Source organism: Balaenoptera musculus, chromosome 7 (genome assembly GCF_009873245.2).
Source record: "Balaenoptera musculus isolate JJ_BM4_2016_0621 chromosome 7, mBalMus1.pri.v3, whole genome shotgun sequence".
Lineage (NCBI taxonomy): Eukaryota > Metazoa > Chordata > Mammalia > Artiodactyla > Balaenopteridae > Balaenoptera > Balaenoptera musculus.
In genome coordinates, this window is record NC_045791.1 from 47,886,163 (window position 1) to 47,910,899 (window position 24,737).

General features: G+C 37.8%; 1 protein-coding gene across 8 annotated transcripts in view; it reads right to left on the reverse strand.

Annotated features, from left to right (window-relative positions):
• Positions 1-16,435, reverse strand: part of TTC21B (tetratricopeptide repeat domain 21B) — a 99,336-nt gene extending 82,901 nt beyond the window's left edge. For 7 of the 8 annotated variants that reach the window (XR_005020576.1, XR_005020574.1, XR_005020575.1 and 4 more), the window contains exons 1-6: positions 16,331-16,435; positions 11,174-11,303; positions 10,975-11,085; positions 8,055-8,221; positions 5,480-5,602; positions 2,555-2,712 (exon numbers count right to left, since the gene is read on the reverse strand). Coding sequence is in view for 3 of the 8 variants with exons in the window: in XM_036857623.1 (XP_036713518.1) it covers positions 2,555-2,712; positions 5,480-5,602; positions 8,055-8,221; positions 10,975-11,085; positions 11,174-11,303; positions 16,331-16,351 (710 nt within the window). In the remaining 5 variants the exon portion in view is untranslated. Of the gene's footprint in view, positions 1-2,554; positions 2,713-5,479; positions 5,603-8,054; positions 8,222-9,623; positions 9,736-10,974; positions 11,086-11,173; positions 11,304-16,330 lie in introns of those variants that run through there. The other variant, XR_005020578.1, reaches the window with a different exon arrangement.
• Positions 16,436-24,737: the final 8,302 nt, after the last annotated feature.

The window sequence follows — 24,737 nt, forward strand, 5'->3', positions numbered from 1 at the left end:
AGGAAATGAAAAGAAAAATAAGTCACCATTCTTATTCTACCAGACTGTTTAAAAAACAAATAAAAACCCCACATTGACAATAGCCAGAATTGGTAAGGATAGGGGGTGGGCATGCAATAGACTACTAATGAGAATCTTAGTATAATTTCTTACAAGAACAATTGACAGCATTTATCAAAACATCAAATGTGTATACCTGAGGCAGAGACTGCAATCTCTCCTCAAGTCCACTCTCCCCTTACTTGCTTGGGCTCAGGGCTAGCCAACACTTCCCAGCCATCTCCGCACGTAGCCATGGCCAACGTGAGAGGAAGCAGTTTATGGCATTTCTGGGTCTGGGCTTTTAAGAAAAGCGGAATGACTCCTCCACACTCTTTTCCCTCTTACCAGCTGGACACCAATGTCATGAGGTTTTAGGAAATGGCAGAGTTGCAAGATGGAGAGCTTGGGTCCCGTGAAGACAGTATGGAAGAATGCTGCCTGATCAAATCTTACACCCACTCAAAACAGTTACGTGTGACCAAAAAAAAGCTCACTGTGCTAAAACACATGTTTGGATCTACTTTTTAGAGGAGCTTAGCTTGCCCTAAAAAAATATAATTCCCTTTAAATTAGTAATCCCTCATTTGGGAAACCATCCTTCAGAAATACTCCTATATGTGTATAAAGGTGTGTGTATGTGTGTATGTGTGTGCGTGTGTGTGTGTGTTCACTGCAATATTTAGAACAGCAAAAAATTAGAAACATGCCTACCAATCGGGAAAGATAAAATAAACTATATTTATGTTCACTTTATAGATGCTATTCATTGTTAATAAACATAAAAGGATATCCATGAAATACTAAGTTAAAGAAAAATCAAGTTTAAAAGCTATATAACAAGTCTATTTTTCACTTTTTAAATGCCCCCCAAGATATATGCATATATTTATACATTATGTGGATACCTCCCACTCCCACCCCCCCACACACTGCCTAGAGAGGAAATCTGGAAAAATATAAACATCAGAAAGCTACTTATACCCAAATTGTGGTCTCCAAATACCATTTCTCAGTGAAAGGAATTAGATTGCCCTGGACCACGGCTGATACCTATACAGGGCAGTAAATACACAAAATAACCCTGGTATATCTTGCCATACCAAATAGTAAGGAAACTATCAAAGACTACTAGGGTCATGTCAAAAAAGACTCAAGAACTAACTTGAAGAAGCTACTAGTGGCCAAAGATAACTCAATCTTAGCAATTATAATAACCGAAATGGTTAGAAACACTCAAGTTTAATCCATGTCATATAAACAAACAAACCCAAACCACTATCAATCACCAATGGAGAATGCTAGGGATGCTAGGGGCCTTTTTTGTTTGTTTCTGAAACCTGGAAATAAGGGAAAAGACTCAAGCATCTATCCAACTTTTCTTACATGAACTATAACACTAGATAACCAATCAGCAGGTTGGAAGTTTTTCTTTACAGGAGGATTCTAGCTAAGAAACGCAGAAAGAACGACATAACCATACTGTAATCCTAAACCAAGTACCCAGGTATTGAGCTCGAATTGCTGCTAATACCACAAAAAAAGAGAGACAAGCATAGATTATGTCTCTTTGATGGAAGAACACATCAGCACTTACGAATTAACTGCCAAACAAAGAAACAAATATTGAATGTGAATCTAACCAAGTCTCTAGATCCGTCACCAATTTATTAGAAATACTGAGGATAAGCAATAAACTACACAGTTATAAAGCATACAATCAATACAATTCATATCATTCAAAACCTGTAGGATAAAAATACTGGTTTCTTTAACTTATTCAGCAAGAACAAAAAGAGGAGGGGGTTGTTGGGGAGAAAGAGGAACAAAGCAGGAAGGGAGGAAAGGAGAGAGGGAACCCTCCAATGCCTTCACACTTCAGAAGAAAAACCAAAATCTTTACCATGACCAACAAGACCCCGTGCTCTGACGTCACCGCCTAGTCATCTTGCTCCTTCCCATCCTTAACCATATGACACGTACTCTTGCCTCAAGGTCTCTGCACTTGTATTTGCTTCTTACCGCAGTCTTCTCCGGGATGTCTGCAAGCTTGCTCCCTCTGTCAAACGCCATCTTCTAACAGGCCTTCCCTGCCAACCCATAAAATTGAAGCCCCTCCCCCCGGTCCCTATTTCACTTTCCGGCTTTATTTTTTCTCCATTGCACTTATAACTTTTTAACTACGTAATTCTATGTAATTACTATGTAATTACGTAGCACTTACGTAATAACTATGTAATTTCTTACTTTTCTGCTTATTATATAAGCTTCATGAGGTCAGGGATATTTGTCTTTCTGCATATAAGAGTGTTTTAGAATAGCTACCCAGATATTTATGTAAATCAATAAATTCAGCCTTTAAAAACAATGCAACGTTAAGGTTTTCCTCAATTCTATATTGTTTGAAAAATTCAAATTAAAAGAACCTTATAAGAAAAAAATACACATAGATTTTCTTTTTTCTCAAAATTATAACCAGATCCAAAGATACTTGTGACATCTTTTTTTACTTAACCTCTGTGCTGTCTCAACCGTCTGGTCCCAATCCTGCAAGGCTAGTTGTAGTTTCATTTTCTTTACAAAAGCAGGAAGGAAACTTGGAAAGTTCATGATTATCTGGTTCACAGTCTCCAGAGCACCTGAATAATTCTGGCGCATCTCAAGGCACTGTGCCTAATGGGAGAAAAAAGAAAAAACTGACATCAAAACTGTGATCATATATACTAAGGTTCTCACAGCACTTACCCTGGAAGGGGTAGAATTCTAGTGTTTAACATTTTTTATATTTTTATTTTCTGACCTTTCTGTAAGAAATAGTTTTCACTTTTATAATCAGAAAAACAAAATAAGTTTTAATCAAACAAAATTTTAAAACATCACAGAATAAAAATATTTTCCATTATAAGTGACTGTTTTAAAATCCACTTTTAAATAACTGAGAAATATAACTACAGGATGAAAATTTTGAAATATTTTTAGAAACATCATAAGGAATGTTTCTATTTATAACAGAAAAATTACCTTTTAGAATAAAATATTTCCAGGATATTTGCAAGTAGCATTTAAAACTAATAGATATTGTATCTTTTTTAAAAAATTACTTTCAGGCTAAAGAAGATAAGACTTTAAAGAATCAGCAAAATAAAGTGCAAAACTACCTCAATATTTTCACTTCTATGAATTATCTTAAGGACATAAATGGATAAGACCAAAAAGAAGCATATTTATGGCAGAACTATTTATAATAGAAAAAATTAAAATAACCTGAAATGGCCACCTAGGATAAAATGATAGCATATTTACTTAATAAAATTTTAGGTGGCCATTAAAACTCATTCTGTTAATTTGTAGATCAATATTTACTGACACGAAGAGATGTCATTTACCATATAATAGTTTAGCTGGTTATCGCCAATGGTGATATTTATTAATTCAGTATTATTGTATTCTAAAATTTTTCTACAATGTACATGTATTACTTTCATAGTCAGAAAATATAAATCTATAAATATAGTTAAGTGCTTTAAGAACAGATGATGAGGCATATTTATTATATGTCAGATTTTTAAAAATGTGTTTCTGAATCTCCTTTAGGAATAAATTTAATCCTAGAATATCTCAGTTCAAAATGAGCATCCAGCCTCAACAGATGTACAGTAAAACTGCAATATATTCCCGAAATCAGTTTGAGATTATGTTCCCATATAATTAAAGGAAAGTATGAGAACCATCCAAAGATGCCACTATGTCAAAATAAATTATTATTTAAATTTCTCAATAGTGGACAATAATAGCAAAAAAGATTAATGCAGATAATTTTTTAAAATATATATGCCTTTGCAATCTGCCTAAATAGCTGGTAACATAAAATAACAAAATCATGCAAATAGACCACATCTAATACTTCCTTAGACCATCACCTCCCATATGAATGCAACATACTATATTAAATGAAACTAAATTTGCTGTATAATTGGTTCATATCATTCCTAGTTGGAATTCAACTAATGCAAGCCTCTTGCTGAATGAACTGAAAAATAAATACATAATTGGAATGGGTCATATCAGAAAAAGAATTTAAACCAGTCTAAAGTATTAGAGGAAAAAGGTAAATCCTTCCTAAGCTGCTTATATTGACACTTGAAATAGCCCTACCTTAGATTACCTACTAGCTTTTCTTTAAGGAATAGAGGGGAGCAGAAATGATCAAGAAAAACTTTTTTAAAAACTTGCTTAAATGCCCATAACCTCTAGCAGTGCCATTAGGCAAAACCTGAGTCCAAGCAGCACGAATACTAGTTGTACCGGTGGCAAACATCTGAACAAGCTCACTAGCCAGGGAAATTGAAAAAGCAATGTAGGGACATTGGCAAGAGCCAAGACACCAATAATCCTCGCTTTCTTTTTTATCCCCCCACACCAGATTACTGCTAATTTAATAGACTGTTTTCCTAATATAAATTTAATTTTTTTGCTGAAATAAAAAATGATTTTTTTTAAATTTAAGGCATTCAGACGGCATCCATGGAATTGAAGAAAAAGTCCAAATTAAACATTTCTACCCACCAATGATTTCTAATGACACTGCCACTTGGTCATCCCTCTCAATGTAAGTTAGATCATGTTATTTCTCTTTTCATTGGCTGCCCATCTATCTGGTTCAAAGCAAAGGCCAAAGGCTTTACAGAATCAGCCAGCCTCTCCTCATTCTCCCCCATGCCCACCTGCCCTGACACTCACCTTCTCTCCCTCTAGCCTTCACTTTTCTCCCCTTCACTCATTCTGCTTTAGTCTCCAGGCCTCCTAGCAATGCCTTCAACATGCCTTAAGGTATTTGAACTCTCTACTCCCCTGTTTGTAATGCTCTCCCCAGGTGCCCACAGGGCTTTAACCCTCACCTCCTACATGTCTTTGCTCAAATGTCACTTTCTCTGACCACATCATTTAAAACTGCAAGTTCATACCCCAGTTGTACTTCTCCCTCTTTCCTTGCTTTATTTTTCCATTGTACTTACCACCTTCTAACATAGCATATAATTCACTTACTTTCTTTATTGTCTGTCTCCACCAGTAGAACATAAGCTCCATAAAAGCAAGAGGTTTTATTTTGCTTAGGGCATCCCTAGTATGTAGAGTGATGCCTCACACATATTAGATACATCACAGATGTTTGGTGAGTAAATAATATAGGAACCACCACAACTACCAACAGCAACAACAAAAACAATTAAAACTGATCCAGGATTCAGGAATTTGGCAGGGAGTACTTTTCTCTAGCTTACTGTTCATCGTCCCATACAAATGCAAGTCCCTCCCTGGAGTTGAGAGTTGATAAAAGTAACATAAAAACTATCTTTTTGAGCTACTTGGTTTTGTTGGGTTTCATATATATTACAAATAAATTTTAAAACTTCATTTTATTAACCTAACGCCAACTCACCTTACCCAGCAGAGCAAAAATATCATTTCCATCTTGTAATCCCTCTTCAAAATACCTCAGTGCTTTTTTAGTATAAGGTTCTTTTCCTCTTGTAATATCAAGCCATGCTTTCAAAACCTGTCCCTGTAAAATGAATAATTCTAATATTTTCATTTTTTTGGAAATGAAAGAAATAAATGTTGATGAAGAAGTTAAACTAAGCATCATTCTTATTTGTAATTAGTAACAAAAATCACTCTATCAAATAATGTTATGAAAAATAAAACTGCAATAAAATCACTTTCAAACCCCTGCTAGTCTACATTCTTGGGAACTATTATGAATTTCAGCCTTTAAGATTACTACTGTGGGGCTTCCCTGGTGGCGCAGTGGTTGAGAATCTGCCTGCCAATGCAGGGGACACGGGTTCGAGCCCTGGTCTGGGAGGATCCCACATGCCGCGGAGCAACTGGGCCCGTGAGCCACAATTACTGAGCCTGCGCGCCTGGAGCCTGTGCTCCGCAACAAGAGAAGCCGCGACAGTGAGAGGCCCGCGCACTGCGATGAAGAGTGGCCCCCGCTTGCCACAACTAGAGAAAGCCCTCGCACAGAAATGAAGACCCAACACAGCCATAAATAAATAAATTAATTAATTAAAAAAAAAAAAAGATTACTACCGTGGTCGATATTAATATTAAGGAGCTTGTAAAATATTCCCTTAATACTAAATAACCAATATTCTTACATGGGGCTTTGCTAATAAATTACTAATAACTGCTAAACATGTAATTCAATACATAAATAAGAATTTGTTACCTTTTTTTGGGGAAACAGACCAAATGAACTAAGATGGGAAAAAAGAAGTGCCTTGCTTCACATTTATTAAAAATTAAGATAATTTGGCATCTCAACCTCTTTGACTAGTCCAGTGAGCTTCAAGTGAAAGGATAAAATGGCCTCAGAAATTAAAAATGAAGAAGCCATGAACGTTTACCTTCAGAAATGTTAGTGAGCCAATGGACTGTAAGGTTTATAGGATTAGAAAGAAGATGAATACACGTTGATTATTTTTCTTTTTAATGCCAAATAAAAAATTATGAAAACTGCTCGTCTGTCAAAAAATTTCTAGGTTAATTAATAAACCTTATAAATCTTTAACTAAGATCATATTTACTTCCCTATATTTCATCTGAAAAGACAGGTAAGAATACTTAAACAATGTTACTTCTACTCATTAGATCACTGTACTTTCTTGAATCATTTCAACTGTGTGGATGATTCCCAACCTTTATTTCTAGTCCAATACCTTTTCTAATTTTTTCTCTTCTTTTTCTAAAAGCTCATCTACTGTCTCCATCTCACTGTTCTGTCAGAGCCTGAAATATAGAATGTCTAAAACCAAACACATCACCTCCCTCCAAGATTACCTTCTCATCCCAAAGTATTTTCTAGTCACGTTAACTGGTCTCTGAATTGTCCAGCCTTAAAACCTGACAGAGACATCCTTGATATCTGACACCTCAATATCTTTCCCCCAATATTTATAATAAGTTGAAAAGTCCTGTGGGTATTTGATAATTCTCAAATTCCTACCCACTGAATAGTATTTTAGTGTAGGACCTTAAAGCCTTCTGCCAGAAAGTACTATCTTTGGGGGCCTGCATTCTGGTTTCTTCCCAGGTCAGTTCACCCTATAAACCTTTGCTAAATTAATCTTCTGAATTTGCACTTTAATAACATCACTGACATGATTAAAAATCTTCAATGACCCTCAGTGCATATCAAATTAGATATAAGTATTTGTACCTAGCCATCAAGATCCTTCAATTTGTCCCAACCCACTTTTCCAACCTTTTCTTCCACGCTCTTCTTCTCTGTACCCTGTATTCCCATCAGGTGTGAGGTTCTCACTGTACCCAGACCTACACGTTTCCTTGTTCTTCTCCTTTCTATTATTTCCCACCCTGGGAGTATCTACTTCCCTTTTCCATAATCTTTGCCTGTGGAAACTGTATCCATCTTTCAGGTTTTAGCTCAAATGCTACTTCCTTCAAGAAATTCTTCTTCATTCGCCTAACACTTATCGATGTGATCTCCCCTTGAGTACATAAAATAGTGCGTGCCTAGCACAAAGTAAATGAGCAATAAATGTAAACTATTATTTTCCTGCACATTTTAATCACACTTCTCTCATTCCATTTGTCAATCTTCTCACAATGTTAATTGGGTGTGTGCTCTATAACACTGCTAGATGATCCAGTCATGAAAGTAAAGTTTATGTATTTTTAATCTTTCTATTATTAACAGTGCAAATAATGGTGCCTTGTACCTAGAGCAGTTCAATAAGGAGAGTGGGAGGGAAGGAAGGAGAAAGAAAAGGAGGGAAGGGAGGGAAGGAACCAGGGAGGGCTCTTGTCAAGAGTTAATAAATAACATTAAAAAAAAAAAAACAACCTTAGAGAACCACAATTTTATAAAACATTAAAATAAGTCTGTTATTTATAAAATGAGAATAGAGTGGGCAATAACAAAGCTTTTATATAAATAACATAAGCTTCCTTTAATGTTAGTATTTCAAAATAAGAAAACCAGCTACCTCTTTACTACCATTTGACATTTTGATCATTCGGTCAACATATTCTCTCGCCTTATCGTGACGACCAATGTGCCACAAAAATAAGCCTGCATGGTACAAAGCTTTTGGTCCAGCTCCTTTACGCTGCTCCTTCACTCTGGCATCTGATTCCAGAATAGCTTCTCTATCTGGGAGAAGGAGAAAAAGACATTAAGTGAAAATTAAATTCTAGATTAAGAGTTTATAATAGTTCAGATAATTAACAGCAGAGAATATAGTTCTTCTCTCTACAGCAGCACTAATAAAAATAAAATGCAAGCCACATACGTAATTTAAAACTTCCTAGTAGTCACATCAAAGAAGTAGAAACAAGTAAAATTCACTTTAATAATATATTTTATTTAACCCAATATATCCAAATTATCATTTCAACACATAATTGATTTGAAAATTATTAAGAAGATACTTTTTTTTTGTCTTACTAAATCTTTAAAATCTGGTACGCACTTTACACAAAGCACATCTCAATTAAGATGTGAAATTTTCTTCAGCAAATCTTTATACTTAGATTTCATAAAATTTATTTTGGAAAAAGCAGAATCATATACTTGTTCTAAACATAATTTTTCTAACTGAATCAAGTATCAGTTTTAAATTTTAAAGTAAATTAATTAGAATTAAATTTAAAATTCATGTCCTCAAACGAGACACATTTCAAGTGCTCTACAGCCACCTGTGGCTAATGACCACTGTGACCACACTACAGTTCTACAGTTCATGTCATTCTCAAGACATAAAGGCTATATATGCAAATATTTTTTTTTAATAATAAGATGAAAAAGTTGGCCATGATTCTAAAATGAGACAACAATTAGGGGCAAATTCAGAACTAGGAGTCAAATTACCCTACTTCCTAATCCAATTCTAAAACATATAACCAAGCCAGGCTGCTGTCACAGGTCAATGAAAGGTGGTATAAACTGCTACTTATATAGTTAATACTGACTGCCTGAGTGCTCCCTTAAAAAGATGGTCTATGCCTAGAACTCTAATCACTTCTCTTTAATCTGTTATGTAAATGCTTGGGACACAAATGTCAGTTAGATCCAAATCCCAGGTCGAATCAAAATGTGGATCAGCTAGGCAATAGAAAGAAGAAATGTCAAAGTTGAGGACTGAGATTCTAACAGACCACCTTGCTGGAAATGGCTACCAAGGAAAGGTACGTGACTCTTCCTTTTAACTCTAACGATACAAATTTAAATTTAAATGTGGAATTACTAAGGTACAACTTTACGAGTTTAGGAAACAAAATTGTACTCTGGAGGGCTAGAGATTGCTTGGCAAGGGACCCCTTCTGCCCTGCCTACAGCACACCCACTGCAACACCTTCAGAAGTTCTCATTAAATAGGCATGATACAGAAACAGAACTTATGGGGCAGGAGCAGGCATTGTACCTTCCTGCCCAGATTTCCATCAGGTCCCTAGTGGGGCATCAGCTAGCTGTGATAGTCTGCATAAAGCTAGTTCTTTCCAGATATCAGCTCAAGTTCTTAATGCATCACAGCCCTTTAATAAACAGGGCTTACATTAGCATTCAGGAAGAAAGTACGAGAACAATGTAGGCTCTTCCTAGGCGAGACAGACAGACATCTGGGCCTCTCCTGAACTCAAGCGCACTCAGCATTATTATGGAGGAAAGTCGAGTGAGTAATCAGGTGTCTCTAAACAATCCTGGAAATCACATTTTCTAACACAACCAGTACTCTTGGGAGTAACCAATTAAATAAAAACTTGATTCTAGGAAAAAAACATTTTGTTAATTTCTCTTTTTTTTTTTTTTAAGGCTTACTGACTACAGCTCTCCTACACCAATTCCCTGCTCCAGCTACACACACTCCTGCTGGAACATAGAGGAAGGGGATCCAGAGATGAACCTAATCCTGAACCATTTCCACATATTTGCCCATCGAGTTCTCCTGTCTGAGAAGATCAAGTCCCCATTTCCACAAAGTCTTCCCAGCCTACTCCTATGGATAAACAGTACATGCCATTTCCCCACACTTTCTTAAAAGTTTCAGAAAGCATCTAGTCGTTATATTTGTTTATGAACTAAATATATTAGTATTTTAAATAACTTTTTATTTATTTGTACAAGTATATGTGGGTGAAGGATGTAAGTGATACTTTGCTTAAGAAAAAACTGTTCCCTAATATTTAAAAAAATTTGACATTTGGTAATTGTTTAACTATTTGAAACAAGATCTATTTTTACAATGCTATTAGCTGTTACTGGATATATATGGATGAATACAATACTATTTCTTTTTTATTACCTATAATTCCAATACTGTTCTGCCTCAGCCATTAAGATATGCTATGTATTAAGACAGTGCACACTATTTTAATTGCTGGTTTATGTATAAAGTTCCTTCTATAATCTAATCATATTTCCCAACCTACTACTGGATAAAAATTTACTGAATATCTTCCAAAGAACTAGCCCCCCTGGGGGATGTAAAGGCTTTTAAGAAGCTCAAGATATAGTAGAAGAGAGAAACTGCATGTAGCTATATATGCACAAAACAAGCTGTAAAGTTGGCTGCTACAGAGTAATTTATGTATATACCTGTTTTGAGCTGTCCTTTTTTGGTTTAACCATTGCTAATATTTATTCACCTTTACATTAATTCAAACAATTCCTACATACTAATGAAACTTCTGCCATAGGATATAAGGAATATGAAAGCAATAGAAGACCCATATTTCTCATGCTTGATAAACTTAGTCTTGTCAGGAAGATAAAACAACTATGACATAAATAGTATCTACAGATAATACATAATACAGTATGATTAGACTGAATGTTAAGGTAATTGAGAAAAATCAAAATGAATTGAGTAGAAAAAACTGTCTAAGCATTGTACTTAAATACTATACCTGGATTGGGACTCATTTTATGAGTGTATATCAGTGCAATTAGAGAACAAAGTGATACATCTTGTTTATTTTTAATAGCCTCAAATTCTCGAAGAGCTTCTTGAGTTTTACCTGAAAATCAAAATTACGAAGTGAAAATTGTTCTTCGTGCAAAACAAGAATTTAAAACTTATGGAAATGTTTAATAATTAGCACATACCTTCCATTAATGTACCATAGGCATAATAAAACCTGAAGATGGGATCACTGCCATACCTCTTAGTTCCCTCACTGGCAGCAAGTAACACATGATGGAAATATCTCTCTTGACAATAGTAATTAATCAAAGTCTAAGAGGAAATAAAGACTAAATGTTAAAAGAGATTCTGATGTTCTGAAATACTCTAAGCAGATATTAACCTAAGATCTTGAATAATCTAAAACTTCGATAACGTTTTTTTCTTCCAAGTTCCTTAAATACTGTTAAAGGCTAGCACTTAAGGAATGTAGAATACAGTGAACACAAAATTATTGAAATAACTCAATGTTTTCTAATAATTTCCATCTTTTTTTTCCTAAACTATTTCTTAACACTACTGAAGTCAGGGTATTTTCACCTCTTTCCTTTCCCCACATTTTCTTAAGGTTTTAGAAAATGGGAAAACAGACAAAAAGCAGGAATTTAAAAAAAAAAAAAAAAAAAGGACAAGAGGCTTCCACTGCCAGACCAGGTTTCTTTTAAAAACAAAAACCCTTCTATTTTGTTTTTATAGCATCACAAAGTAATGACCAATTAAACTCAGCAATTGATTGTCAAAGGTTATCTTGTTTTCTGAGTTCCACAACAAATAACTGTCAGTAAAACAAAGGATCTATTTTTTTTTTTTTCACACACACACACTGTATTTTATTTTTACAAGAGATAAATAGACTGACACCAAGCATTGTACATGGATGACCACAACAAAAGCAACAATGATTGCAATTACCAAACATGAAACACACTCATACTATGTCATAATACTGACATTCAGTCCAGTAATAAGGATCTATTTTTTAATGGAAATCCCTATCATTAGGCTTTTTTCAAAATTATATTATTTATACATGAGGCAGAAAACTAGTATCGGGAGATACAAAGTTCTGATTAATTGGAGCTATGCTTTACACCATTTTTCTCAGGATCACATCTAAGGCTTAGTTGCTAACCTAATCAAAGAGGGAAACCATATTCACTATCACCGTGATATACCTGATTCACTCCCACAAACCAATTCGGGCCATCCCATACCTCCCTGGTCTGACTCTTCAGCTGGTTCAGCAGGAGCAAGAAATACAGACGAAGCACTGATTGACAGGATTAAAATGAGTGTCTGAACAGCTTTTTTTTTTTTTTTTTTTTAACAGTCCATTGTTTCTGGAGAGCTACAGTCCACACGCTTCTCTAGAACAGTCTGGCAAACATCCTCCAACTTTTACTCTGCTTCCCTCCTGTGGTTACTGTTCTCCAGTCCCTTCTCAGCCACTGTTTCTTCGAAGTGTGATCCGGACACCAATTCCAAGATCCCCGCAGCACACCTCAGGAAAGTGCAGTTTTCCTCCAGAGCCCTTTCCCTAAGGTTGCAAATGACTTCTTAGCTTGCCACACTAAGGACACTTCTAATATCATCTTACTTGACTTCTGTCCAGCGTTTAGTATCACTAAGCACCTATAACTCTCCTAAAAGGCAGTGGCATGGTATCATAAAAAGGGCATGGATTTTAAGACCTGTTTTCAAATTTCCGGTCCATCTTATAGTCACTCAGTTTGCTCATTTGTAAAATGCTGGTAGTCATTTATGGGTCATTGTAAGGATTAATTGAGATATCATACTGTAAAACTCCTATTCCAAAAAAAAAAAAAAAAAAAGTTCCTCCAAACCCCGAATGTTGATATTAAAAAAAAAAAAAACACGTGTCCAGCCAAGACCTCTCATCGCAGCTCCAGATTCCTATTTCAATTTCCCCAAAACCCAAGCCAGACATGGCGTCAGGAATCCTCTCTTCCTGTTTGCACAGTCCCCATAAGTCTAACCAGTCAGTAGGTTCTTCTTCTGTTGTTCTAGTCTGCTTCCCACTCCCCGCACCTATTTCCACTCCCTTGGTTCAGGTTAGGTTGTTCAATCCAGCAAACATTTACTGACTGCTACTAGTGCCAAGCACTGGGCTAGGTACGGTGAACATGAAGATGAATAAGATATGGTTCCTGTCCCAGAAAAGCTTAAAATTTTCAACTGAGACTAGAATCTAAAGACTATTTGAACCCACACACCTACGGTCAATCTTCCACAAAGGAGGTAAGAATATACAATAGAGAAAAGACAGTCTCTTCAGCAAGTGGTGCTGGGAAAGCTGGGCAGCCGCATGTAAATCAATGAAGTTAGAACACATCCTCACACCATACACAAAAATAAACTCAAAATGGCTTAAAGACTTAAATATTAAGACATGACACCATAAAACTCCTAGAAGAGAGCATAAGGCAAAACATTCTCTGACATAAATCGCACCAATGTTTTATTATGTCAGTTTCCCAAGGTAATAGAATTAAAAGCAAAAATAAACAAATGGGACCTAATCAAACTTAAAAGCTTATGTACAGCAAAGGAAACCACAAACAAAATGAAAAAACCTACGGAGTGGGAGAAAATATTTGCAAATGATGTAACTGACAAGGGCTTAATTTTCAAAATATACAAATAGCTCAAACAACTCAGGAAAAAAAAAGAAAAAAAAAGGGCTTCCCTGGTGGCGCAGTGGTTGGGAGTCTGCCTGCCAATGCGGGGGACACGGGTTCAAGCCCTGGTCTGGGAGGATCCCGCATGCCGCGGAGCGGCTGGGCCCGTGAGCCACAACTACTGAGCCTGCGCGTCTGGAGCCCGTGCTCCGCAACGGGAGAGGCCGCGATGGTGAGAGGCCCGCGCGCCGCGATGAGGAGTGGCCCCCGCTTGCCGCAACGGGGGTAAGCCCTCGCACGGAAACGGGGACCCAATGCAGCCATAAATAAATAAATAAATAAAAAGAAAAAGAAAAGAAAAGAAAAAAAAAAAGCCCAACAACCCAATCAAAAAATGGGCAGAAGACCTAAATAGACACTTCTCCAAAGTAGACATACAGATGGCCAACGGGCACATGAAAAGATGCTCAACATCGTTAATTATTAGAGAAATGCAAGTCAAAGCAACAATGAGGTACCACCTCACACCGGTCAGAATGGCCATCATTAAAAAATCTACAAATAACAAATGCTGGAGAGGGTGTGGAGAAAAGGGAACCCTACTACACTGTCGGTGGGAATAAAATTGGTGCAGCCATTATGGAAAACCGTATGGAGGTTCCTCAAAAAACTAAAAATAGAGTTGCCGTATGATCCCGCAATCCCACTCCTGGGCATATATCCGGAGAAAATTCAGAAAGATACATGCATGCCAATGTTCACAGCAGCACTATTTACAATAGCCAAGACATGGAAACAACCTAAATGTCTATTGACAGATGAATGGATAAAGAAGATGTGGTGTGTGTGTGTATATACACACACACACACACACACACACACACACACACACAATGGAATACTATTCGGCCATAAAAAAGAATGAAATAATGCCATTTGCATCAACATGGATGCAACTAGAGATTATCATACTAAGTGAAGTAAGTTAGAAAGAGAAATACCGTATGATATCACTTATATGTGGAATCGAAAGTATGACACAAATGAATTTATCTACGACACAAAAACAGACTAAGACACAGAGAAGAGACTGATGGTTGCCAAGGGGGAGGGGAGGTGGGGTAGGGATGGATTGGGAATTTGGGGTTAGCAGATGCAAACTATTATATAGATAATGGATAAACAACAAGTTCCTACTGTATAGCACAGGGAGCTATATTCAAATAATTCAAATTTCAGTGTCCGTAAGTAAAGTTTTATTGGAACAAAGCCATGTTTAAGTATTGTCTATAGCTGCTTTCATGATACGATGGCAGATTCTATGCCACAGAGACCCTATGGCCCATAAAGCCTGAATATGTACCACCTGGCCCTTTAAAGTTTGCTGTTCTACTTAAAGCTCCTGTTCTAGAACGTTAAGTAGAACAGGGATTATTGGATAACAAGGTTAGAAGAAAGCTAGGGTCAAGAAGGGCCTCCTATTGAGTTGATCCTCTAGTCTAAGTGATGAGGAGTTAAATCAGTTTTTAGCATGAAAGTGTTTTTATTAAAAAATTCATTTGGGTGGCAGTACAAAGGATAAATTTAAGGGGATGAAAATACTTAAGGGGATGAGGGAAGGCTTCACAGGAAGATAACGCAAAACTTTAGGCAAAAAAGCAAAAGACACTCCAGCACCCCCATCACTGCCAAACTGTCCTCCAACCACTCCTCACCAGCTAACATGGTACGCATTGCATTTACCTGTTTACTGACTGACTCCCCCTCGCCAAATGTAGAAAGATTTGGGAGGGTTTTTCTTAGCTTTATTACTGCAGGGCTTATTATCTTCAGGCTTAGAATAGTGCCAGACACATGGGAGGCATTCAATAAACATTTGTTGAATTAATTTAATTAAGGTTTTCGCCAACATTAGATTATAAATTCACAGTCCCTGTGAAGGCGGGGACTGTTCCTTTCTGTTCATCACTATCTCCAGCTCCAGTGGACACACAGTGAGCCCTCCATCAATATGTGTTGAATAAGGGAATCAGTGAACAAATGAATGGAGAAGATAATCATCCTAAAAAGTAACTTCTTTTACTTTCAAGTCTCATGTCTTTGTTTTCATATCATTTCTTACGTGGACCGTCATTAAATATTTGCTGAACGGATGCATCAGTGATAAACAGAGAAGACCATCACCCTAAAATACTCCTCCATTTTCAAGCCTGTGTCTTTAACTGATTTCGTATCATCTTTCCGTGCTCGTTTTACCGTCCCACGGGGGGAGCTGGCACTAGTTTGCTGTAAGTCCTTAAAAATTGCACCCGGGAGACGCACTAGGCGTCCTATGTTGACCAAACCTTCCTAGTAAACAGGGTACAAAAGTAAAAGTAAACACAACCAACAGGGTGGGAAAAGCACACTAACGGCAATTCGGAAAGCAGCGCGCGGGTAAGGCTGCCCAGACCTCAAGATTGCAAAGCAGGGCCCGCGGAGGGAGAGCAAGTGATGTAGGTTACAGGCCCGCACCCCAGGCGGGGGCACCTAGCCAGCCGGGGCGGCAGGTACCGCAGGGTAACAACAGCCTAGCCAGGTCGGCCCGCGAGCTCCCCACGCCCCCCGGCCCCTCGCCAGCCCGGCACCCCCCACGGCAACACACGGCCAGCTCTTGCTCACCTTCAGCCCCTGCGAGTCCATGGCTTCCAAGGCCGAGCCGCGTGCCTCCGGGTCGCGCGCCTGCCGAAGCCCAGCAGAAGAGCCAAGAGTCTCAGGGTCTCGCAACCCAGGCCCAAACCAGCTTGGGACGCGGCGGGAGGGGCGGGGCGGGGCGGGGCCGCGCCGCCATTGGCTGCCGGCGGAGGGGGCGGGCCCTCGCGGCAGGGATTGCGGGGGTCGAGGCACGGGCGAGAACCCGGAGGGAGGGCGGAGGGTGGGGAAGGGGGCGCGACCAACCGGATGCTGGGTGAGGCGGAGGTCAAACAGCGGAAAGACCCTAGGGGCACCGTGGGTGGGCGGGCCTGAGGATTAGGAATTAAAGAATGAAGGAAATGGGGGAGGACGTAGGAAAAAGGGCAAGTCTGTTTCCCATCTCCGGCTACAAAGCAAGACACCATTTTCTACACGTTTGTGTAGAGGCGGGTTCCCGCAATGCGGCTATTTAGAAGGCCTGACCAGCTCAGAGAAAAACCTTTAACTTTCACATGTAGTAGTTGCATTATGGCCACAAGGTGGAGCAGAAAAATCACAAGTTCTTAACAGAAAGGGATGAGCTTCTTGCGCCCATCTTTGCAGGCAGTGCTGCAATCCCGTGTTTTTTGTTAGAAAGCACGTTAAATTAGTCTTCTTTTTTTTTTTTTTTTTTTTTTACCAGCCCTGATAATGGGAGGAACCAATGAAGTAAACCTATTTTTTCAGTTAAAAAAAAAAATAACACTGCTGATTTTAAACTGAGAATAAAATTAATCCCTACGCAAACGTTTATGTTTGCACCGATCAGGCAACTGTCTGTTGCTCGTAGATTTCTTCAGTTACTTAGTGAATTGAATTGAAATAGAATGAACAAAGAGATTTCCTATTTCTGCCTAAAGATATTTTTAAAATAAGATTTGAGGTTTAAGTAATCTTTGTGGAATCTTTTACATGGATCCCAAATTTCAATCCTAGTTCTAATTATCTTACTTGAGTTGATGTGATTCGTAGTTGCCTTAATCAGATTTTAAGTTTGTTAAGCAGTCAACGAACATTAACCTTTTTCCATGCCAGTAGGTTAGGTAATGACAATCTTGAGGGAAAGGGTGAGTATGATTACAGACTTCAGTGCCAGGCAATATTTCTCACTGGTTTCCCTTAAAAGAGCATTCTACCCAGAGAGGCACATATTATTTTCATGAAGATTGCTTTTGTTTGTGTCCATCATTCATAGTCAAGCTAAATGTTTGTGATACAGGACAGCTGGTAATACCTGCTGGTCTGATTTTCAAAGCCTGTGGATTAATCTGCACTTGGTATGCAGCAGAGAATATCAGAAACTAAGGTGCTCATCCGAGTGTATAATCTTAACCTGTATGCTTTTGGCTTCAAGTGAAGAGTTCATCCAGAAGAAAATTTCTGAGGATCATAGTTAAAGGAACAGATGATCAAACTACCTTTCTGAGATCTTTAAAGCCTAAACTTGGGCTGTCGGACTATTGGAAGGCTGCACACTTGGGCCCTATTAATTTAGCCCTTTATAAAATTTCCTTTGTTGAATTTTGTTCTAAGGTTAAAGTATTTAGCACAAAACACCATGCCTGGCACTCCATGAGTGTTTGTTGGATTAAAACTACTTTGGGAATTTGCTTTGCCACGCCTGGTAAACTTGTTCCCTGCATAAGGCCTCACGTGAGTAGTTTCTTTTGGATCTCAGGCCAGGAAAAACTCTGTCTTCCCTGAAAAACTGAAGTGTTCCTTAGCTCAAGCATTTCTACTGGCTCACTTTTACCTACCAACGTTTGAGTCTGCCATCTAAGACCTTTCATCGTCTTTCAAGCCTTATCTCCTACTTCTCCATTCATAGAGCCTTTATTCCAGGCAAATGGGACAACCATTCCTTCTTCTGGGTGCCTTTCCTTACTTTGCTCTGAGCTCTTTCTCCATCTGAAAAAAGAAACCTACTCTTTTTTTCATAGTTCATCTCAAATCTCATTGTCTATGAAGCCTTTAGGGATGGCCATAACTGATTGGATGTGTGAGATTGCCTGGTGCAGTAGCAAGAATATGGTCTCCCAGACGTGAGATGGAACTCCTGGCATGCCATTATCTTTGTGACTCGGGAAAGTAATTTCCTGAGCTTAACTTTCCGTATTTACTAAAGAAACTAAACACCTAACCACATACGAAAAGTTCCTGACACATAATAGACATAACCATTAATTTCCGTAAAACACATAATGCTCTGTAAGACTTAACACACTTTTATATTTTTTGCATTATAGTTATGGTGTATTTTTTGTTTGTTTAATCTTTTCTACTAAATGGGGAGTACCTTAAAGCCACACAATATAGTGAGATGGGTAACATCTTGGTCCCTGGAGCTAGGCCACCTGCAATCAAATCCTGACACCACCATTCCCAAGCGGTTTACTTGGAAAAACTACTTAACTTCTCTGTGCTTCAGCTGTAAAGTGGGACTAATACCTCAGAAAGCTGTTAAGAAGATTAAATGAGTTAATAGTTAATGAACACAGCAGTGTTAGATACATGGTAGGCATTGAATAACTTTAACCTATAATTATTTGTACTCCCAACTACTCTGAACACAGAGCATAGTATTGATTCCATAAGCATTTAGTAAATCTTATAGGACTGTTGAAGCCCTTCAATTGTGCCTCTGTTTGGCTTTCTTCCCCCCAATTCTTACACCGATTCACTTGTATATATATTATTTTATCATTTATTCGAGAAGTTAAAGGAAACCCTTAAGAAAAATAGGTGGTTCTGGTGAAGAAAAAAGTAAAAGTAAGTACCCAAAAAATAAAACAGAGATAAATCTATGACCTCATTAAATTTGGGAGCTGGAAGGAACTTTAGAAACGATTGTCCAATCTCTTTATTTTGCAAATGAAGCCCAAAGATATGAAATAATCTACCCAAGGTCTCACAGTTTTCTACTCCCGATCTAGCCTTCAAAGCAGTTATGAATAATAAAGAGATGAGGTGTTTGTCTTTTCTTCTTAAGGCTATTTTACCATAAAGTTGAAGCAGAAAATATAGAGAGTAAATATGTATGAAATCCAAATAAATTGGCACAGAGTTTAGTCTCACAGGTGATACCATGGAAAAGTTAGAAGTTAACTGAAGTCAAAATTGCTGAATCTGAGTTAAGGCTCTATCCCTTAATAACTTTGCAACTTTGGGCAAAGTTGTTAACTTTTCTCTGCTTTAGTTTATACATTTGCAGTGGGCAGTTGGGACTAGGATTGTAATATTTGTTTTGTTAGTGTACAGACTAAATGAGATTATGTGAAAATATTTCAAAAATTGAAAACCACCTTGTAAAAGTTCATACCACAGCTACAGGAAAGCCTCTTACCTAATGAGCTGACTATGGGGCAAGACATCTTACCTCCCTGACATCATCCAGCCTTCCGTATGCTATCTAGTGCTCTTTTCTTCTCCAAATAACACAGAACAAACGTACCGTTCTTTTGAATCGTGCATGAAGCATGGTGTCTGCTGATGCAAAAAATAAGATAGTTGTCATAACTCATCCCTTTAAAATTCTCCAATTTTATTCATTTAAGTAAATTAGGGAGACGATGATAATCGTCAGTCGCTTACCTTTCACATTTTTTTTTTTTTTTGCTAAAAGATACTATGGAGAAAGTTGAGGAAGTGATCAGATTTCTAACCATGTGTTACTTAATCATTCATTTATTCACCAAACGTTTAATGAGTGCTGATGGCAGAGAATAAAATTCTTGTCTTCTCCTCTCAGAATTTAAAGTCTAGTAAAAGGAGACAGACCTTGAAGAGATATTCACAAAAGGAAATGAATAAATGACAAGTAGTGACAGCTTTAATAGCTGTTTTAGTAAGTGCAATAAACAGACTAAACTGTGTGGTCTTTGCCCAGTTTTAAGGATTAATATATCAATGATGAAGTGAAACTCACATTAACTTGCTGCAGTCCAGGGAATCCTTCCACTCAATTCCTACAATTAACTTCTTTTAGACCACTGAATGATACTTTGTTTTTCTTTAAAAATACCTGAGCAGCTCAGACATCTGATGGCTAAGAACTTCTAATAACAGGAAATTTGCTTCTTGCTTACCTGAACTAACAGATGTAACGAATGTTTCTACTCAAATACCATGACACAGACTTACCAGGAGTTATTTTTTTCTTGATGTTCTTGACTATATCTTGACATTTCATCTATGCAAAAGTAGAAGAGAGAAAACACAGAAAAATAGATTTCAAAAAGAGTCTGGTATTTTGAAATAGAAACAATGAATTATTTAAATGTTTACAACTGTGATATACTGAATATCTTGTCAAGATGCCATCTGTCTTTCCTTCTACTTCTTTAAAGAATCTTTTTCTGGTCGATAGAATAAGAACAAAGAATAGTGATCACTCCCCCTCTGCCTGGTGTGACATTGAGGTAGACAGTACATTGCTTTAGATTCTACTCACTTAGGTCCAAGGTCACATCTGAAAAATCTTCCCTGACATCAGATTCACACTGCACATCTTCCTAGACACTTATTTCTGGATGTCAGATAACCAGAGCTCTGTTCTAATTTTTATCTTAAGGTTGAGAAGAATCAGGCCTTAGCTTTCTAGGTGTCTGATTCTGGAAACTTTGTTTATGGCAGTGTTTCCAAGCAGTCATAACGCTTCTTGGAGTCAATACACGCTAATGTCAAGAGCTCAGTCTGCAAAAATAAAGGAGCCAAGAGCGACTTCGCGCCTGCCCGGCAGACTCGGTTACGCAGGATGTTATGCTCTAGCAGGATCTTCTTTGGGTACCTCAAAATACAATTCTTCTCACTCATCTTCCTTTCTCTCCTTTTTCCCTTGGTCTCTCCCCTCCCTGCATCCATTTCAGCATCTGTGTGTTAACAGCCGCTGTGTGATGCCTCTACTCCACCAGGTTGCCTCTTCCTAGCTTCTGGTTCCGACTTGCTTGACCTAAATACCTCTCACTCCGCCAGCCTGACTTCTTTATCTGTAACAATTTAGGCCAGAAGCTCACCAGAGCACCACCTCCCACTGACTCGCTGACGGCCCCTCCACCCCGAAGGCACCGCCTCCGTCTCCCTTGGGAAGAGAACCCTCCCATTCGGAGGCGTGCCTGGAGGAGGAGCTTCTGCTTCCCCTGACGGCTGAGATTTTGTTGTTGTTGTTCTCACGTCAAAGTACCCAGGTTTTCTCTCTTTTCACAGCCATCTCCTGATTTCTCAGGCACTGGGCCCTCCTCATCAGTCCTACCACTTGTCTGAATCGGCTGAATTAAAACAGCTGGAGCTCATCCCTCAAGATCCCTGCTCATAAATCCATTTGTAACTGGGCTTTACAAATGGGCTTTTACGGCAGGATATTTTTTCCCACAAATTTTTATTTTGAGAATTTTCAAACATGCAGGAAATTTGAACAGCGCAACGAACACCCCCCTACTCACCACCAGAGAACTTTCTTGAGATGCTGTATCGTATTGCTCTCCATATTTTCCATTCGCCAGATTCATGAGGATGGCTAGGCCATTAGTATTTTTGTAGCAGGGTGAAAGCAAAAGCCTTTAGAAAGGTGGCGCTAGCCACAGGAGGCTGTTTACATTACGGTTAATTAAAATTAAAAATTAGATACATCAGTTGCACCTGCCACATTTCAAATGCTCAGGAACCACTGTGGCTAGTGGTTCCTGGATTGGACAGGACAGATATAGGACATTTGCATCATTTCAGGAAATTCTATTTTAAAGCAGTTTAAGCTTTGGGGTCTTTTGTAAAGGACTAAGTTTACTAAAGAAATGAGTTGGTTTCTTGGCGGGTAGAAGGAGCCAGAGAAGTGCCTCTGAGGCAAGAGAGGGAGGAGCCCTTTTCAGAAACTGGGACAGGGACCAAATGCAATAGGGTCCTGTGATTTCTAGGGCTCCACCCCCTAATCTGTGACAGTGCACTCAGAAGGAGGCAAAACTTCAGAATAATGGTTGCATGGTGTGCCCAGCAGAGCTGAATCTGGAATACTGGCCTCAGGGATCCACAGTAGTATGGAAAATAAGGATGCCATCAGAGGCTATGATGGACTTCCTATTTTCTGAACACCACATAAGCCTCTTGGATTCTGGTTGAGTCCTGGGAGAGAAGGTTGTAATACTGAGTGAGATTTAATTTCCTGGCAATCCAGTGAAACTAGTGCTCAACTTTGGATTTTATTAGATTTAAAAGAAGAAGAGGTAGAAATTTGTCACATATGTGAATTTTGGGATTGAGTTCCAAGCCCACTTTAAAAAGAGCGAAAATTGTGAAAAAATATAGTATACATATTACATATAGTATATATATATATAAACAATATATATAATTTTTGAAAAATAGTGTATATGTTTGGCCACTGGGTAACATTGTTGCCCTATGCATAAGAATGCTTTGGAGCAGTGGTTCTTGAACTTGAGCACATGTCAGAATCACCTGGGGGACTTGTTAAAGCACAGATTCCTAGGCTGCCACCTGCAGAGGTTCTAGTTCAATGAGGACGGGGAGGCAAAAATATGAATTTCTAACACATTCCCAAGTGATACTGATGCTGTTGGTCTGGGGACCATGCTTTGAAAACCACTGCTTTAATAACAATTTAAAAATATGATATTAAAACTGTTTATTGACCAAACTTCCTTCATCATTAGGATATTATAATGGACACAGAGAAAAATCTGCATGCTGTACTAATAGTTGGCCTTAGTCTAGCATAGAAAAAGGTTATATGTGATTTTAAGGTGTCAATAGTAACAGCACTTCAGCAAGTCATAGTTTCTATTTAGTTGACGTTCATCCTTCTATATATATGGCGGAAGGGGATCAGCAATGAAGTTTAAGACCAAAAAACTAAATGGCTTCCGAGACACAGTTAACTTAGGTCTAGGCAGAACTTGATCCCTAAACTATTGATTTAGGAGATGCTCTCAAAAATTGTACCTGGCTATAAAAGGCCCTAAAATTCAGCAATTCATTTCCAAATTGTAGTTCAGGTAATACCAAGGAGACTAGATTTGTCAGGGTAATTCAGAGTTAGGTTTTATTTTAGAGTTGCGATACAGGCTGGGACGTGGGCTGCCTGATGAAATACAGCCTCACAGAGCAGAAAGGAAATCATCTTCCACAGATTCCTAAGAACCAGGTGACCTTCTGTAATGTGGACATCTTTTCCCCCAGACAGTTGTTATAACAAAATCAATGTGTAGACAGCAGCTATCCCTCCTTATGAGAAATCCTCTGTATATTGTCTTAGAAGCCTAGAAAACTAATGTGAGGTTTACTAGATTCACCATGTTAATTATGATAGTTTATTGTTTTATGCCACCAGAAATTGGTTTTATTCTCAGAAAAATAGTGTTTTGATACTAGAATGTACCTTGAAAATTCATGTCTTCCAAACACTTCATTATGTCAATAAGAATCCAGTGTTCAGGAAAGTTAAATGATGAGCTTCAGGTATTATAGTTTTTATAACAATAGTATTTCTGGTCTTCTGGAAGATCAATTAAGAAACAGCAGCTTAGGAAGTTTGAAAGGTTAAGTAAATGTTTTTGATCTAATGTTACAGGTAGTAATAACTCATGAAAAAATATAAACCAAGTTTTAGCAAGAGTTGTCTTTGGGCTTATTATTTTCTACTGTGTAAATTTTGTAGTCTTGACTTTATTATGATAACCATGTTTTGCTATTGTAATAAAAAATGTAGATAATTCCTATCTTAGAAATAAATATTCCAATCTTCTTCAGTATTTTAAAATAAAAACTTTATTGCTGAATGAGATAGTTTCTTTTAAGTATAATTGTTAAAAGATAATTTAAATTACATTCTTTATTTCTCATTCATAGGATACGTAAAAATTTAACAGCATCAGATGTCCTGATAGTATTTGCCATACCTCCTCATTTTCATTCTCAAGTAGTCATTGTTTTTGAATACTAATATGATGTCATGCAGCTCCCACCATCTGAAATATGACATTGCTGTACATGCTGATTGTGTTGGGTTCACTGCAAAAAAAAAAAAAAAAAGCATTATTGGCTTTATGTGGTTGGTCCTAAATTTCAAGATATTGTGAAGGATGTTTTCAATGCAGTTTGCAATCACTCTTCAAGTTGGTAGGTTATTCATTTATTCAACTTTTTAAAAAGTGCAATGCAGGCACTTTTCTATACCATGTGGGATGGGCGTGGTTCCTCCCCTTACAGTTGTTATGGTTGTAGAATTATTTGGCCTAGAAGATATGTTGGGAGATTAAAAATTAAAGAGGATTGTATGATGGCCCCTGCTTCAAGGAGAAGCACCTACACTTAATCCAGCTGTCTAAAATAAACATGGAAAATGTAA